This window comes from Artemia franciscana, chromosome 4 (assembly GCF_032884065.1).
Source record: "Artemia franciscana chromosome 4, ASM3288406v1, whole genome shotgun sequence".
Classification (NCBI taxonomy): Eukaryota; Metazoa; Arthropoda; class Branchiopoda; order Anostraca; family Artemiidae; genus Artemia; species Artemia franciscana.
The window spans coordinates 53,509,181-53,523,472 of NC_088866.1; the positions used below are offsets into that span (position 1 = coordinate 53,509,181).

The 14,292-nt window shown below is 37.3% G+C and overlaps 2 protein-coding genes across 4 annotated transcripts in view; one reads left to right on the forward strand and one right to left on the reverse strand.

Moving 5' to 3' along the window:
- Positions 1-958: 958 nt before the first annotated feature.
- LOC136025788 (uncharacterized) lies at positions 959-2,176 on the reverse strand. Its single transcript, XM_065701778.1, has one exon. It carries the CDS (start codon positions 2,174-2,176, stop codon positions 959-961), a length of 1,218 nt encoding a protein of 405 aa, XP_065557850.1.
- Positions 2,177-5,100: 2,924 nt separating this feature from the next.
- Positions 5,101-14,292, forward strand: part of LOC136026590 (centromere protein J-like) — a 111,481-nt gene continuing 102,289 nt past the window's right edge. For all 3 annotated transcript variants that reach the window (XR_010617341.1, XM_065703301.1, XM_065703302.1), the window contains exons 1-2: positions 5,101-5,216; positions 10,556-10,761. Coding sequence is in view for 2 of the 3 variants with exons in the window: in XM_065703301.1 (XP_065559373.1) it covers positions 10,590-10,761 (172 nt within the window). In the remaining variant the exon portion in view is untranslated. The remainder of the gene's footprint in view (positions 5,217-10,555; positions 10,762-14,292) is intronic.

Consider the following 14,292-nt stretch of genomic DNA (forward strand, 5'->3'; position numbering starts at 1 on the left):
TTCACCAGAGACAGTCTCATTGGAAAGACTGTTCCAAGTTGAGACAGCACGTACTGAGAAAAAGTTCATCATCTCTCTGCGTCTGGAATGCTCCTGTTGCAGCTTCATTAAGTGGCTTCGTGTCATAGTGGCAAGAGAGTGAGTAAAAATGGAGTTAGCCATGTTGTTTTGGTACATTTTCTTGACAAAAATGACATCTCCTCTGTGCCGCCGGTAGACCAATGTGGGTATCTTCAGGCGACGCAGACGTTCAGGGTAGGGAAGTTGTTGGTTTGGGGCACAAAACTTAGCTGCTCTTCTCTGTACACTCTCTAGGGCTGCCACATCTCCTTTATATTGAGGATTTGTAATAGGGCTGCCAAACTCCAAATGTGGTCTTACAAGAGCATTATATAATTTTCTTATTATCAGAGGATGGCGTGATGATATGGTTCGTTTAATTAGTCCCAGGGCTCTGTTAGCCTTAGCAACTTGTTGCATAGTGTGCTCATGGAACTTAAACTTCCTGTCAACGATCACCCCTAAGTCTCGTTCACTCTCAACAGCCTCAACTTAGATACGTGTGCCAGATTTATCCAGCATAAAATATGATATGCTGTCATCAGCGTAGAGAGTGATGGGGTTTTGTAGAACATCCTCACAATCATTAATATATATAGGGAAGAGGGTGGGGCCAAGGATGCTTCCCTGGGGTACCCCGCTTATAACTGGCGCAGGCTCTGAAAATATGGGGTCTCCATTGTCAGAATAGACCATGATCTTCTGGATTCGACCAATCAGAAACGATCTTATCCACTCCACAATGTCAGCATGGACTCCATATGCCTGGAGCTTATGTAAAAGATATTCGTAGACAACTTTGTCGAAGGCCTTGGCTTGGTCGAGTAACAGGACATCAACTGCTTTACCTTCCTCAATTAATTGAGTGAATATATCATAAGAGTGGATCAGGTTCGTCTCAATGGAACGACTCCTTCTGAAACCATGTTGAGATTTCGACAATAAACCATTTTTTTTCAAGGTGGTTAATAATAGCGTCATTGAAAATACTGTCGAGCAGTTTAGAAATGGCTGATGTGAGACTAATAGGCCGGTTATTTTCAGGGTTATTTTTATCTCCCCTCTTAAAAATTGACACTATATTGGCCGATTTCCAATCAGCTGGTACCATCATCATCTTTAAGGACATCTTAAAAATATCAGCCAGTGGCATGGCAACAAGAGCTGAAGCTTCTTTCAGCAAACGTGGATGAATGCCATCAGGGCCCCAGGCCTTGTTCGGATCCAACTTATTCAGGCGCTTGAGAACATCATCCGCATCAATCACAACAGATGGCATTTCGTGGACATGGTTTCTTTTTGGGAAAGGAGGAGGAGGAGACACTAGAACTGAATGAGAGAAATTAGTGGCAAATACGGCATTTAAACAATTTGCGATGTCTGTGGGTGAATCAAGCACAGTAGCATCAGAACGTATAAGCTGGCATATTCTACGTCTATTAGGATTAGAGCTGGAAACATTCTTCCAAAACTTTTTAGGGTTTGTTTTTGCACTAAGGGCTATATTTACTTTATAATCAATTATGATTTTACGTGTGAGATTTCTCGACTTGTTACAGCATTTCTTGAAATCAGCAAGATGATTCTCCCGTTTTGATTTCTTGTATTTCTTCCATGCCTTATTCTTACTCTTAATGCCTTCTCTTACCTCTTTAGTGAGAAATGGCAATGTTCTGGTTTTCTCTGTGTATGTTATGGAAGTAAATTGCTTCTCAACTGCAAGAAAGCATGACTTAAATTTGAACCACGAATCATCCACATTATCACTAACATTCAAAGACTGCCAATCAACTTCAGACAAATGTTCTCGAATTTTATCATAATCTGTATAAGATCTCTTTTTCATATTAGTTGGCCTAGTGGAAACCAGCACCGAAAATATAACACAATTGTGGTCACTAGAGCCAATTGCAGGTAAATATTTAATAGACATGACTGTGTTAGGGCTATTTGTAAATACCAAGTCAAGTGCAGTTGGGTTTTGACCATCTCTATAACGGGTTGGTTGATCAATCAGTTGAGTGAGGGCGAGATTTACTACAGAATTCAGAGTTGTTTGGGCAGGGTTGTTTGGAGTTGTGAATCCGTAGCCGTCAGCCCATATCACATCTGGCATATTAAAGTCACCGGTGATGAAAACAGAATTTGAACTAGATGAAGCTATTTTACTCACAAGATCAGCCACGACTTGGTGTGATTCATTAGCATTAGGTGCAGAGGGGCTTCGATAGATATTTCCATCAATTACTGTCTCTTCAAGGAGCTGACACTCAACAGCTACGAATTTCACCAATGGATAAACATCAACATAAGGGAATAAACTCAGTATTTTAGTTTTAGAATTATTCTTCACATAAATAACAGTGCCTCTCCTGCACCCTTTCGAACAAAAATTAGAAAACACTTCATAACCATCAACTGCTATATGGGAATCCTCAAGTATTATTAGAGAATTTTTGGGACAAACTTCTGCAGCACAAAAATATCAATATGCTGATTAGCTAATAGCATCTTTACCTCTGGCAGTTTATTTGTAATACAGTCCAGATTTGAATGCATCACTTTCAAGAATCTTCTATTTCTTCCTGGATTATTTAATTCATCACCGCATTGGGGGTGCGTTTCACTTCCTTCAATCAGCGGTTCCACTAAGTATGGTGCCGCATCTACATTCACGGATACTGCAGTGTGGTAAGAGCAACTTAATTCAGATGACAAACCACTATTGGCAGGAGAGACACAAGATGAATAACTAGATATACTTACATCACTAACAACACTAGAACTTGAAGACTTTGAACTATTTACAGTGGCAGGAGTCGAAGCTATTGTTGCATGTCTTGGGAAGCCTCGGGTGGGCGTCGAGCGCCCAGGATATCGTTTTTTGAAACAATCGACAAGCCACAAATAACCAAACCAGTCTCACCAGCCTCACTTCTACGCTTCACTTCTTCAACAAGTCTTTTTCTAAGCTCCCTGTCATCTCTAGAAAAATCATTATGAAACTGGACACTCTCCTTTCGTTGTCTAGAGATCTGGAGAATCTTCTTCTTGATATCCCACGAAGAGACTGAGAAAATGAGCGGGGCAGGCCGAGACGTGGTACTGGGTCTACTGGTAGAAGCATTTAGCCTTCTGACGTTCGTGATTGGTCCAGGTAAAAATCATAAGATGAGCGAATAATATGGTTAATTGCACCAGTTTCATCATCAGCTGGAACAATACCATATGCTATGATATTCAATCTACGTTTCTCCCTGTCCTGTTCAGATCTGATTACCTTCCTTACTTCTGCGGCAAAATTAGGGTTTGTACTTGAAATAGTTTCATGAACAATATGACGCACATCTTGGGTACTGCATTTTGAGGATAGCTGAGACTGAATCTCCTTCACATCGTTGGAGGTTTCCGTTAACGACTCTTTTAAGTCCACTTTTAAATCTTCGCGTAGCTTACGTAGCGAATTGTCAATCACCTTCTCAACATTTGAGCTAGATGCAGACCTGTCTGAATCACGAACTTTGCAAAGTGTGCATCGCCATTCACAACAAACTTTGTCTGTCATTTTTGTGAGAAGTTCCTATTCATTGGCTGTCAGCTTCAGACACTCTATGCACAGCCATCGCTTACACTCGTCGCACTTTAGAGCGGATGCATGTCCATCTAATTCTTTAGAGCAAGCTGCACAAAAGTCAGTCCCCTTAGTAGGGCTAATTTGCTTCCTTTTATTTCGTGGCGGTGGCATTCAGTAACTTTCCAACTACTGGCAACTCTCTCCCACAAACTAGTAAGATTCTGGCTGACGGTAACTAACTCGCGAAATTTAGTAAATTCAACGCTCTCGGCAACACTGCTGTTGGCGTAGCCAAAATAATGGAAGGGGCCAACAATCTTTTCCCTTTTTTTCCAACTAATGACGCAACAAAATGACTATTCACTTCAAATTAAGCACTATTTGCTAACAAAGGAATAAATATAAATAGACTGCTGGATATTCCTCTTCCGAATTAATTTTTCTATATATGTCTGAATTAGCCACTGCTATTCCACCAATGGAGTCTTGAAATTTATTTTATGGAATATATATATGCACAAAAATGTCAAAAAACGAAGACTTACAGGCGTGGGGGGTATTAAAATGACCCCCCCTTAATTTCAAGATGCAGTATGTCCGGTATCTGAATTTCTCCTAGCTCTAGGCTTCTTCAAACTGGGAAATTAATCTCTTTCAATAATTTTCGCCCAACAAGTTTAACCAGTCAATACCGAGTAATAAACTCTTTATTAATCAAACTGTAAAAATACAAATTAGAATCAAATTGAAGTTCTTCAAAAATGATAAACTGGATAAGGTCAATAAACTAAGAAAGTGAATTAAGGGAGAAATTCGTATATTGGCATAATCATACTAAAAAAAAGAAGGTCGAAGAATTGTTCACTAATAAAACCAAAATTGGTATTCCAAGGTTAAAAAGCTTCAATCCACCCGAGCCCCATATTGTTAATATGATAACCTAGATAAATTTCTGGCTTCCTTTGTCCAGAACCTTCCAGCATTATCCGACCAATTACCAAGAGGAGCCCTATCCTATTGATTCCCCGCTTGAGATAGAAAGAACAATTGAAAAAGTAAGAAAATCAAGTGTTTGTCCTTGGGATATTCCGTTTCCTCTTATTAGTGCTTTCATTGACTTTCTTTCTAAGCCCTTGTCTTTCCTACTTAGTGAAATTACCGAGTATGGGTGAATTCCAACAATTTCGAAACAGGGTTTCATAACCCCTTTGAACAAGAGAAACGGAAAGCCTGGTTTTGAAGGTGTTCGTCCAGTTACTCATTTAAGGACTTTAATTCAAATATGAATAAATAAAAATCATTGATTGGAGTTTTAATAAAATAACCAAGATGAAATTGAATCAATCCCCCCCCCCCCCCTAGGTTTAAGATTATTTTGTAGACAATCTTGTGAATCATGTACAGACGTCATCTTAAGATTAAATATATTTTTTAACCTTAGGTGCCTCTTTATCCGCAAAAACTTTTTAATTTAAACAAAAAGTTGGCTCCTGAAAGAAATAGTTAAGATACCATCAAAACAAAGTTTGAGTTGGCTAGTCTGTGCTATCTAAAGTCTTCTAGGGTGGAAGAATCTAATTTGGTAAATATCTAGTGCTGGGCTTCTTCAGACAGAGATCAAAGGGACACAAAGGATGTTTAGATTACTTATTTTCAGGGTCTGATTTATTTACGCAGACCCATTCCTATGGTCTCATAAGCTTAGGCTATGTTTAGAATCTAACCAAGAAATAATTTGAATCAAAATTACCAGCAGAGTAAGATGGTGATGACTTGTTGGATATGAAGCTAGGCTACTCTTAGGTAGGCTGAGTGAAAAAAGTAGGCCTCTTTAGCATACCACTCCTCCCCTTACCTGCATTAGAGGCCACAGAAAAAAACTCTATCTTCTCTGGTCTTAAAAAAGAGAGTAATAGGCCTAAAACTGTGCTAGAGAAGTGCCAACAACAGTTCAGGTGGCCACTATAGACTTATCAATAAAGATTGGACCAAGATTTACTAGAAGATCAATTGTGATTCAAATATTAACTGAAATCAAAAACAACTTGCAAGAAATCTAGGTATAGTTGTTATTACATCAGCCCTCTTTTTGTCATGTCAGGGTGAGCAACTTCAAAGTCAGTAGATACTGTTTATATGGAGTATAATACAGGGAAGGGGCAAGTTTTGGTAAAATTCCAGTTAATTGACTTCTTGCTATCTTGGAAAGGGTTTAGGTTAGGAAAATGAAACTTTCAGGAATGGGTCTACAGGCTAAAGTATGTCCCAGGATAGTATTTTAAAATACCCACCTCCACTGCTTCATCCTCTAGAGGGCCCTGAAATTTGCCTATATGACAGGTCTATACCTATTGAAATTTTGACAAAACAACATATACCTTAATTTTCAGTTATTAGTTGCTTTTTCAGTGCCTTTGGTTCTGAAAATGCAATTCCTGTTATTTGAGTAGAATTTTGAGCCATATCAATGTATTTTTTTCAAAATTTAAGAAATGTATTTGCATATGTTTAAAACCTTATAAAATGGAATTAAGCAAAGTTATGAGGCTAAAAACAATTCTGTTGTACTTTATTCAAGCAGAAGATCTATTTTGCAAGGTTTCACTTTTATAACACACATATTTTTAAAGGTCATCAAAGGTCAGGGGCCTCTAGAGGGAGAAGGAGTAGAGATAGTTGCTTCAAAATACCTTCCTGGGACATACTTTAGTCTGTAGATTCATCCCTGAAAGTTTCATTTTCCTAACCTAAAGCCTTTCTGAGATAGCAAGAAGTCAACTAACTAGAATTTTACCCAAGTTTTTTTGTAAATATTGAACAGTTCATATTATTGACCAACAAATAAAGTGAACATACTATTATATGCCATTTTTATGGTTTTTCTAAATATAATAGCCTAGCCCAATTGCTTTTCTTGCAAATTCAGTTTTGAGCCTTTTTTGGTATAAAAAGGGTTAGAATATTGGTTTCAAACTTACTATTTCATTATAAGATCTATTTTGTTAAAGTTCTATAATCCACAAGCATTGGATACAAAATTCAAAACTATTTCTCCATTTCTCTATCTGGCATGAATATTATGTTGGATTTGATGTTTTTTCAACTTAAAAGTGTTCAATCCACTTTTGCAGATTTGTTTTGAATTTTTTTTTACTCAACTTAATCTTGACCAATCAATGTTTACAAATTATACAATTTTTGAAAATGGATTTATTACAAAATATTTTCTGCTAAAAATTTGGTTGAGACTAGCTTTTTGAGACTTATAAAATGGTTACCAGCTTTTTGACACAGTATCCAAGTGGCATTGATTCTTGTAGACCTTGATAAGGCCTTTGACAAGATCCCTCATGAATGTTCAAATCATCCCTCACAGATTTTGCTGAGTAGAAAATGGATATAATTTTAAATTGTGTGCCCTAACTCCAATTCTTCACCTATAATGGTGAGAAGGTTGTTTCAAAGTTCGTATGAGCTTATAAATGGGGTGCCACAGAGTGCAGTTCTGGGTCCTACTCTATTTCTCATTCACATAACTAAGATTGAAAAAACATACATAATACATTATGGATCTTCATTTCAAAAATTTTGGACCTAATAACTACATAGTATACAATCAGATTTATCCAAAATTCAAACATGGGCTGTAGACTGGGAGCTGGAATTTAACTATACAGTCCTTAGTTTTTGGTAATAGTAATCCCCATCATTTGTACACCATGTTTAACTCCAAGTCAGACTTATAAATCTTTTGGAAACCAGTCTGGATAGAATAGATCAAAGAGTTCTGTGTTAAATATATTCGCAAATTTGATGGCAGGCCGTTAAGCCTCTACAAAACAAAAATCTTAATTTGCATTTCTTCTAAATTTGCATAAGGAGAAAATGTCACTTGAATAATATTCATCAACTTCCTTCTTGAATGTCTGTAGGTTTGTGACATCAGCACTGGTAGCTTGTTGTATAAACATTTAAATTAAAATGGAATAGTTGTGGGCATCAATTCATGGCTCATTATAGGGAAAGCCAAGACAGATAGTCAAATTGAGTGAGAAGCAAACCTGGTATTCATTCTCCCCTCCTTGTTAGGATTGTATAAAAATGATGTTAGTTGTTAAAAATGTTACTATTTCATTATAAGACTCATTTTGTTTAAGTTCTATAATCCACAAGTAATGATTTGTCACACTTAAGTTGGATAAAAAATTCAAAACTATTTCTCCATTCCTCTATCTGGCATGTTTCTTCCATTGGATTTTATGTTTTTTAACTTAAAAATGTTCACTCCACTTTTGTGGATTTGTTTTGAATTTTCTTTATTCAGATTAATCTTGACAAATCAATGTTTTTAACTTCCAGTCAGATACACAAATCTGTTAGAAATCAGTCTGGATAGAACTGATCAAGGAGTTTTGCATTGATGAACAATTAAAATTACATCAGCACTGGTAGCTTGTGGTATAAACAGTTATTTCTAGTCTTGGTCAACTTAAATGCCACATTTCAAACTGTTTGTCAAAAGTGTTTATAAATGCCAACTTTAGTATTTTGATGGTACTGCAACACCAATGTTTTACCTACCCATTAGCCAACTAAGTAATAATATTTTTAAAGCAAGCATTTCTACCCAGCAAACAGGGAGGCATCCTAAAAGCTTTTTAGATATACTGCAAATGCCAGCATACACAAAACCTTTTTTACTGAACAAGCAGTTAATGATTAGAATAGACCCAGTGAAGATAGAGTAACTTCAATGTAAAATTAGATTTTAAATGCAATAAAATACCATGGAAATATTAGTGATATTTCCCAAACAACCCAACAAATATCTGATGGATTTTTTCAGCCTCCCACTGGATCTTTGGCATAGTGACAATTATAAATTGTTCTAAAGTGCAAATTTAGTTATTAATGCTATTATGGGCTAAGAAACATACTAAGAGATTAAAAAAATATAGAAATATTTTATTTTATTGCATTTAGATTTATGATGAATTTCTGATTCTAAAAGTTAGCTAAGTTTTAGCTATCTCAATAATTTATGCACTGAAAAACTCACCTAAAATTCCTCATAAGAGCTTTGTTTTTTCCAAGAATATCTTTTAAGATTAGGTCCAGTGAATAATAGGTCTATATCCTCTCAATCCCTATTGAGATTCCAATTTTTGAGCTGCCTATTTTTTTGTAAAATGCAATAGAATTTGTTTACATAGAAAAAGAGCTTTAAAAAAGAAAGAAATCCCATCTACTTAATTGGTGAAAAAGTGTATCAGTGCATGTATTTCCTTATGGTATATTCAGGATCAATATTCAGGGGGTAGGGGCTACCATTTTTTGGCACTTGGTATTAACCAACAGTTAATTTGATTAACCTTAAACTGACGGTTAAATTGGAAAAATTAGAAAAAAGGAGGTATTTTTAACTTTTGAATGGGTGATCAGATCTTAATGAAATTTGATGTTGGGAAGGATATTCTGTTTCAGAACTCTTATTTTAAATCCCGACCGGATCAGGTGACATTGGGGGGAGTTGGGATGGGGAACCTAAAATCTTGGAAAATGCTTAGAGTGGAGGGATGGGGATGAAACTTGGTGGGAAAAATAAGCACAAGTCCTAGATACATGAGTGACATAAGCAGAACAGATCCACTCTCTTTGGAAGAGTTGGAGGGAGGGTTAATTCTGAAAATGAGGTATTTTTAACTTATGAAGAAAAGATTGGATATTATTGAAATATGATGTTTTGAAGGATAAAGTGTCTCAGAGCTCTTATTTTAAATCCTGCCCATATCCAGTGACATTGGGAGAGTTAGGGGGGCCTAAAATCTTGGAAAACGCTTAGAGCCAAGGGATTGGGATGAAACTTGGTGGGAAAAATGATCACAAGTCCTAGATACATGATTGACATAACCAGAACGGATCTGCTCTCTGTGGGGGAGTTTGGGGGAGGGTTAATCCTGAAGGATTAGAAAAAATGAATTATTTTTAATTTATGAAGGAGTAATCAGATCTTAATGAAATTTGATGTTTGGAAGGAAATCTTGTCTCAGAGCTCTTATTTTAAAGCGGAGGGATCAGGATGGTTTTTGGTGGAAAAAATAAGCACAAGTCCAAGATAGGTGACTGTCATATCCGGACCGGATCCTCTCCCTTTGGTGGAGTTGGGGGGGGGAGTAATTTGGAAAAATTAGAAAAAATGAGGTATTTGTAAATTACTAACAGGTGATCAGATCTTAATGAAATCGGATATTTAGAAGGATCTTGTGCTTTACAACTCTCATTTTAAATCCTGACCTGATCCAGTGACATTGGGGGGAGTTGAAGGGGGAAACTGGAAATCTTGGAAACCGGAAATCTTGGAAAACGCTTATTAATGTTGTAGATTCGTGATTGACGTAACCAGACTGGATCCACTCTTTGGGGGAGAGTTAGGGGTATGGGATTCAGTGCTTTGGCAAGTTTGGAGCTTCTGGACATGCTAGGACGATGAAAATTGGTAGGTGTGTCAGGGAGCTGCACAAATTGACTTGATAAAGTCGTTTTCCCTTATTCAACCATCTGGGGGGCTGAAGGATTCTTAAAATTTGCTAGAGCTCATGCCATATGAGCTCTTGGCTCTTCTAACCTCGTCAGAAGTGCCATATGAGCTCTTAGCTCTTGTTTTCAGGGCAGCCCCTGTTTTTACCTACCATTACCATTTTTACCAGTTTAGGAGTACATAAGCATGCAGATAAATACATATTTAATGACATATACCCCTCTTTCTGCTAGTTTTGATCATCTTATGGACAGGTAGTTGGGTTCACTGACCAACTTCCCCTTATAGCTAAAAAGAAGGGACTCAATTCAAGTCTTTTAACTTTGGCTGCATGTATCAAAATACCAAACTTCTTACATAATTTCGAAAAAAATTATTTTCAGCTTTTGAAGCAACAGTGACTATTTCTCAACATAAATGAATGACTCCATTGCTGTGTCTGATGTCAGCTACCCCTCCCCTTCTTCTAAAGATCTGCTCAGACAGTTGAAAGCATTGAAAAACTGGCAGCAGCAAGCTCTAGACCACCTATTATTGTCACAAAAGAAGGAAAGAGAGGTGCTTAGTGCCAGTCTTTCTACAATAAAAGGTAAACATTTTCCTATGGATTAAATAATTGATTTTCATGTGTGTTTAAATTTAAAAAACTAGTTTTTTCAACTGAAAGTAAGGAGTAGCATTAAAATTTAAAACGAAAAAAAGGTACTACTCATATGAGGGGGCTGCTCCGTCCTCAATACCTCACTTTTTACTGTAAAGTCTGATTTTTTTTAAGCCTGCCGCGTGCCGTGTTGGGGCCCGACGGCGAAGCCGCCGCGACCGAGCTAGTGTTAACTAACTATCAAAATTTCAATTAAAATCTTGCTTAATATGTTAAAAGTGTTAGGGTTGAATTTTTTGTTGCTGTTGTTAATAGTTGGCTTGCTTAATTTTTTTCCTATTGCTTTTCATGGGCTTTTAACATGAGTGTGATTAAACATTAAAAACATTACAACCCAAAAAGTCAACTGGTCAAGGTAATGGAGCCTTCAATAGGCTATGGAAGGTTTGTTGGACCAAAAACTTCTCTCTATTGCTGGAACTACGTCTAAATAGCAACGTTATACCATTTCTACTGTAAGTATTGAAAACCTGGCACCTGAACCAAGAACAAAAGAGGAAAATGCTGGCTTTCGAAAATCCACGTTTAAGAATTATCTTCAACATCCACTGAGAATAATGAATTAATCTATCTGCCACAAGAGGGGCCAGCCTCTAGTGACAGATGTAATATTAAACCGTAGATGTAGAAATTTTGGGCGTCGTACTACGTACGCACATTCTCTAACTACCCAATGCAGCGCTCTGCTGGCATTCAACAAGTTTACGCTGCAGAAACAGACTGAGGAACACTAGCGACGAACATACCAGAGCAATCTGCTTAGCCTGTATAAGTCAATCCATTCTCTGTAGGAGTACACTCTGGCAGCAACAAGCCATCAAGAAGATTGGTGGCTCCTACTTAATATTATGGGTGCCTCTAAGGTCAAAGTAAAGGTCAATGTTTATAATTACCTGAACAATTGTTTTGGGCCGTTAAACTATTGTTAATAGATGCATTTTGACTTTTGGAACATCTTTTCTCTCTTGCAAAACTACCGCAAACTCACCGTTATGGAGTTATTCCGGCCCAAATATCCTGTATTTACACATATAGAATTGCAATCATTTCCGTTTTCGTTGATCGGATATTTGAAATTGCGAATCTGTAATAGTTTAGGAACAAATTTGGGCTATATATTTGCACATCAGGGGGGGTGGGGGTAAAACATAGCATATATTAAATACATAAACTAACCATTGCTATATTTAATATATGCTATGCTTCCCCCCCCCCCCCTAATGTCCAAATATAAAATAACTCAATAACGATGAGTTTGCGGTAATTTATATATATATATATATATATATATATATATATATATATATATATATATATATATATATATATATATATATATATATATATATATATATATATATATATATATATATATATATATATATATATATATATATATATATATATATTGTATATATATATTGAGCAGTCAAGATGTTGCAGACGTTAAGTAAGGAGTGACTCGTCTCAGTAGTAGCCAATACTCTGAAAAGCGGATACAATACCTGAGAAAGTTTGCAGAATTTTCGAAAAAAAGGGGGGGGGGGGAACACCTCCGGAAATTGAAGGAATCATACTGAACATCACACTAGCAGATTCAGCACATTAAAGAATCTTACTGCAGAGGTTTCAAGATCCCATCTGCAAAAATGCGGAATTTTTTATTTTTTTTTAGCCAGAAGAAAGATTACTGATGCGTTACTTTTTTTATGGCACTTGGTAACCAAGTGACATATAGCGATTGCAAATTCTGTCGGCCTGTCTATCAGTCTGTCTGTCCCAGTTTTGCTACTTTAGGCACTTCCAGGTCTTATTAATTTAGAAATAGTCGTTTTCACGATTGGACCATCTGGGGGGGGGGTGTGGGGGGTCGGTTAATTCAGAAAAATAGAAAAAATGAAGTATCTTTAACTTACGAACGGGTGACGGGATCTTAATGAAATTCGATGTTTGGAAGAATATCGTGTCTCAGAGCTCTTATTTTAAATCTTGACCAGATCTGGTAGCCTTGAGGGGAGCTGGGGGGGGCCTAAAATCTTGGAAAACGCTTAGAATGGAGGGATCGGGATGAAACTTGGTGGGAAAAATAGGCAGAAGTCCTAGATACGTAATTGATATAACCGGAACGGATCTGCTCTGTTTGGGGGAGTTGCGAGAGGGGGGGGGGGTAATTCTGAAAATTAGAAAAAATGAGGTGTTTTTAACTTACGAAGGAGTGATCGGATCTTAATGAAATTTGAAGATCGGAAGAATATCGTGTCTCAGAGCTCTTATTTTAACTTTCGACTGGATCTGGTGACATTGGGGGGAATTGAGGGGGGGCTAAAATCTCGGAAAATGCTTATTGTTGAGGGATCGGGATGAAACTTGGTGGGGAAAATAAGCACAAGTCCTAGATACGTGATTGAAATAACCGGAACGGATCTGCTCTCTTTGGGAGAGTTGGGGGAGGAGGGTTAATTCTGAAAAATTAAAAAAAGAGGTATTTTTAACTTACGAAGGAGTGATCGGATCTTAATGATATTTGATGTTTAGAAGGACCTCGAAATCAGATCTCTTATTTAAATGCCGACCGAATCCAGTGTCATTATGGGGGGGGGGGATCGGAAATCTTGGAAAACGCTTGAAGCGGAGGGATCAGGATGGATTTTGGTGGAAAGAATAAGCACAAGTCCAAGATAGGTGACTGTCATAACCGGACCGGATCCTCTCCCTTTGGTGGAGTTGGGGGGGGGGATAATTCGGAAAAATTGGGAAAAAATGAGGTATTTGTAACTTACGAACGGGTGATCAGATCTTAATGAAATTTGATATCTAGAAGGATCTTGTGCTTTAGAACTCTCATTTTAATCTCGACCAGATCCGGTGACATTGAAGGGAGTTGCAGGGGGAAACAGGAATTCTGGGAAAACATGAAAATCAAGGTATCTTACGAATGGGTGATCGGATCTTAATGAAACTTGATATATAGAAGAATCTTATGTCTTAGATGCTCCATTTTCAATTCGAATTGGATCCGGGGAGATAGGGGTTGTAGGGGGGAAACAAATCTTGGAAAACCCTTAGAGTGGAGAGATAGGGATGAAACTTGATGGGAAGTATAAGCAAAAGTTATAGATACGAGATTGATATAATTGGTACAGATCCATTCTCTCAAATCCATACCTCAAAAAATTGAGGTATTTTTAACTAAAGAACGGGTAACCAGATCTTAATGAAATTTGATATTTAGAAGGAACTCATGTCTCAGAGCTCTTATTTCAAATCCCGACCAGATCTTTTGACATTCGGGGAGTTGGAGGGGGAAACCGAAAATCTTGGAAAACGCTAATAAATCTCGTAGATACGTGATTGACGTAACCGGACTGGATCTGCTCTCTTCGGTGGAGTTAGGTGGTGGGGTTCAGTGCTTTGGCGAGTTTGGTGCTTCTGGACGTGCTAGGACAATGGAAATTGGTA

What these genes read in the sequence shown, in the direction of transcription:
- LOC136025788 (XM_065701778.1), bottom strand. Translation starts at nt 2,176, where the DNA reads ATGCCAGATGTGATATGGGCTGACGGCTACGGATTCACAACTCCAAAC.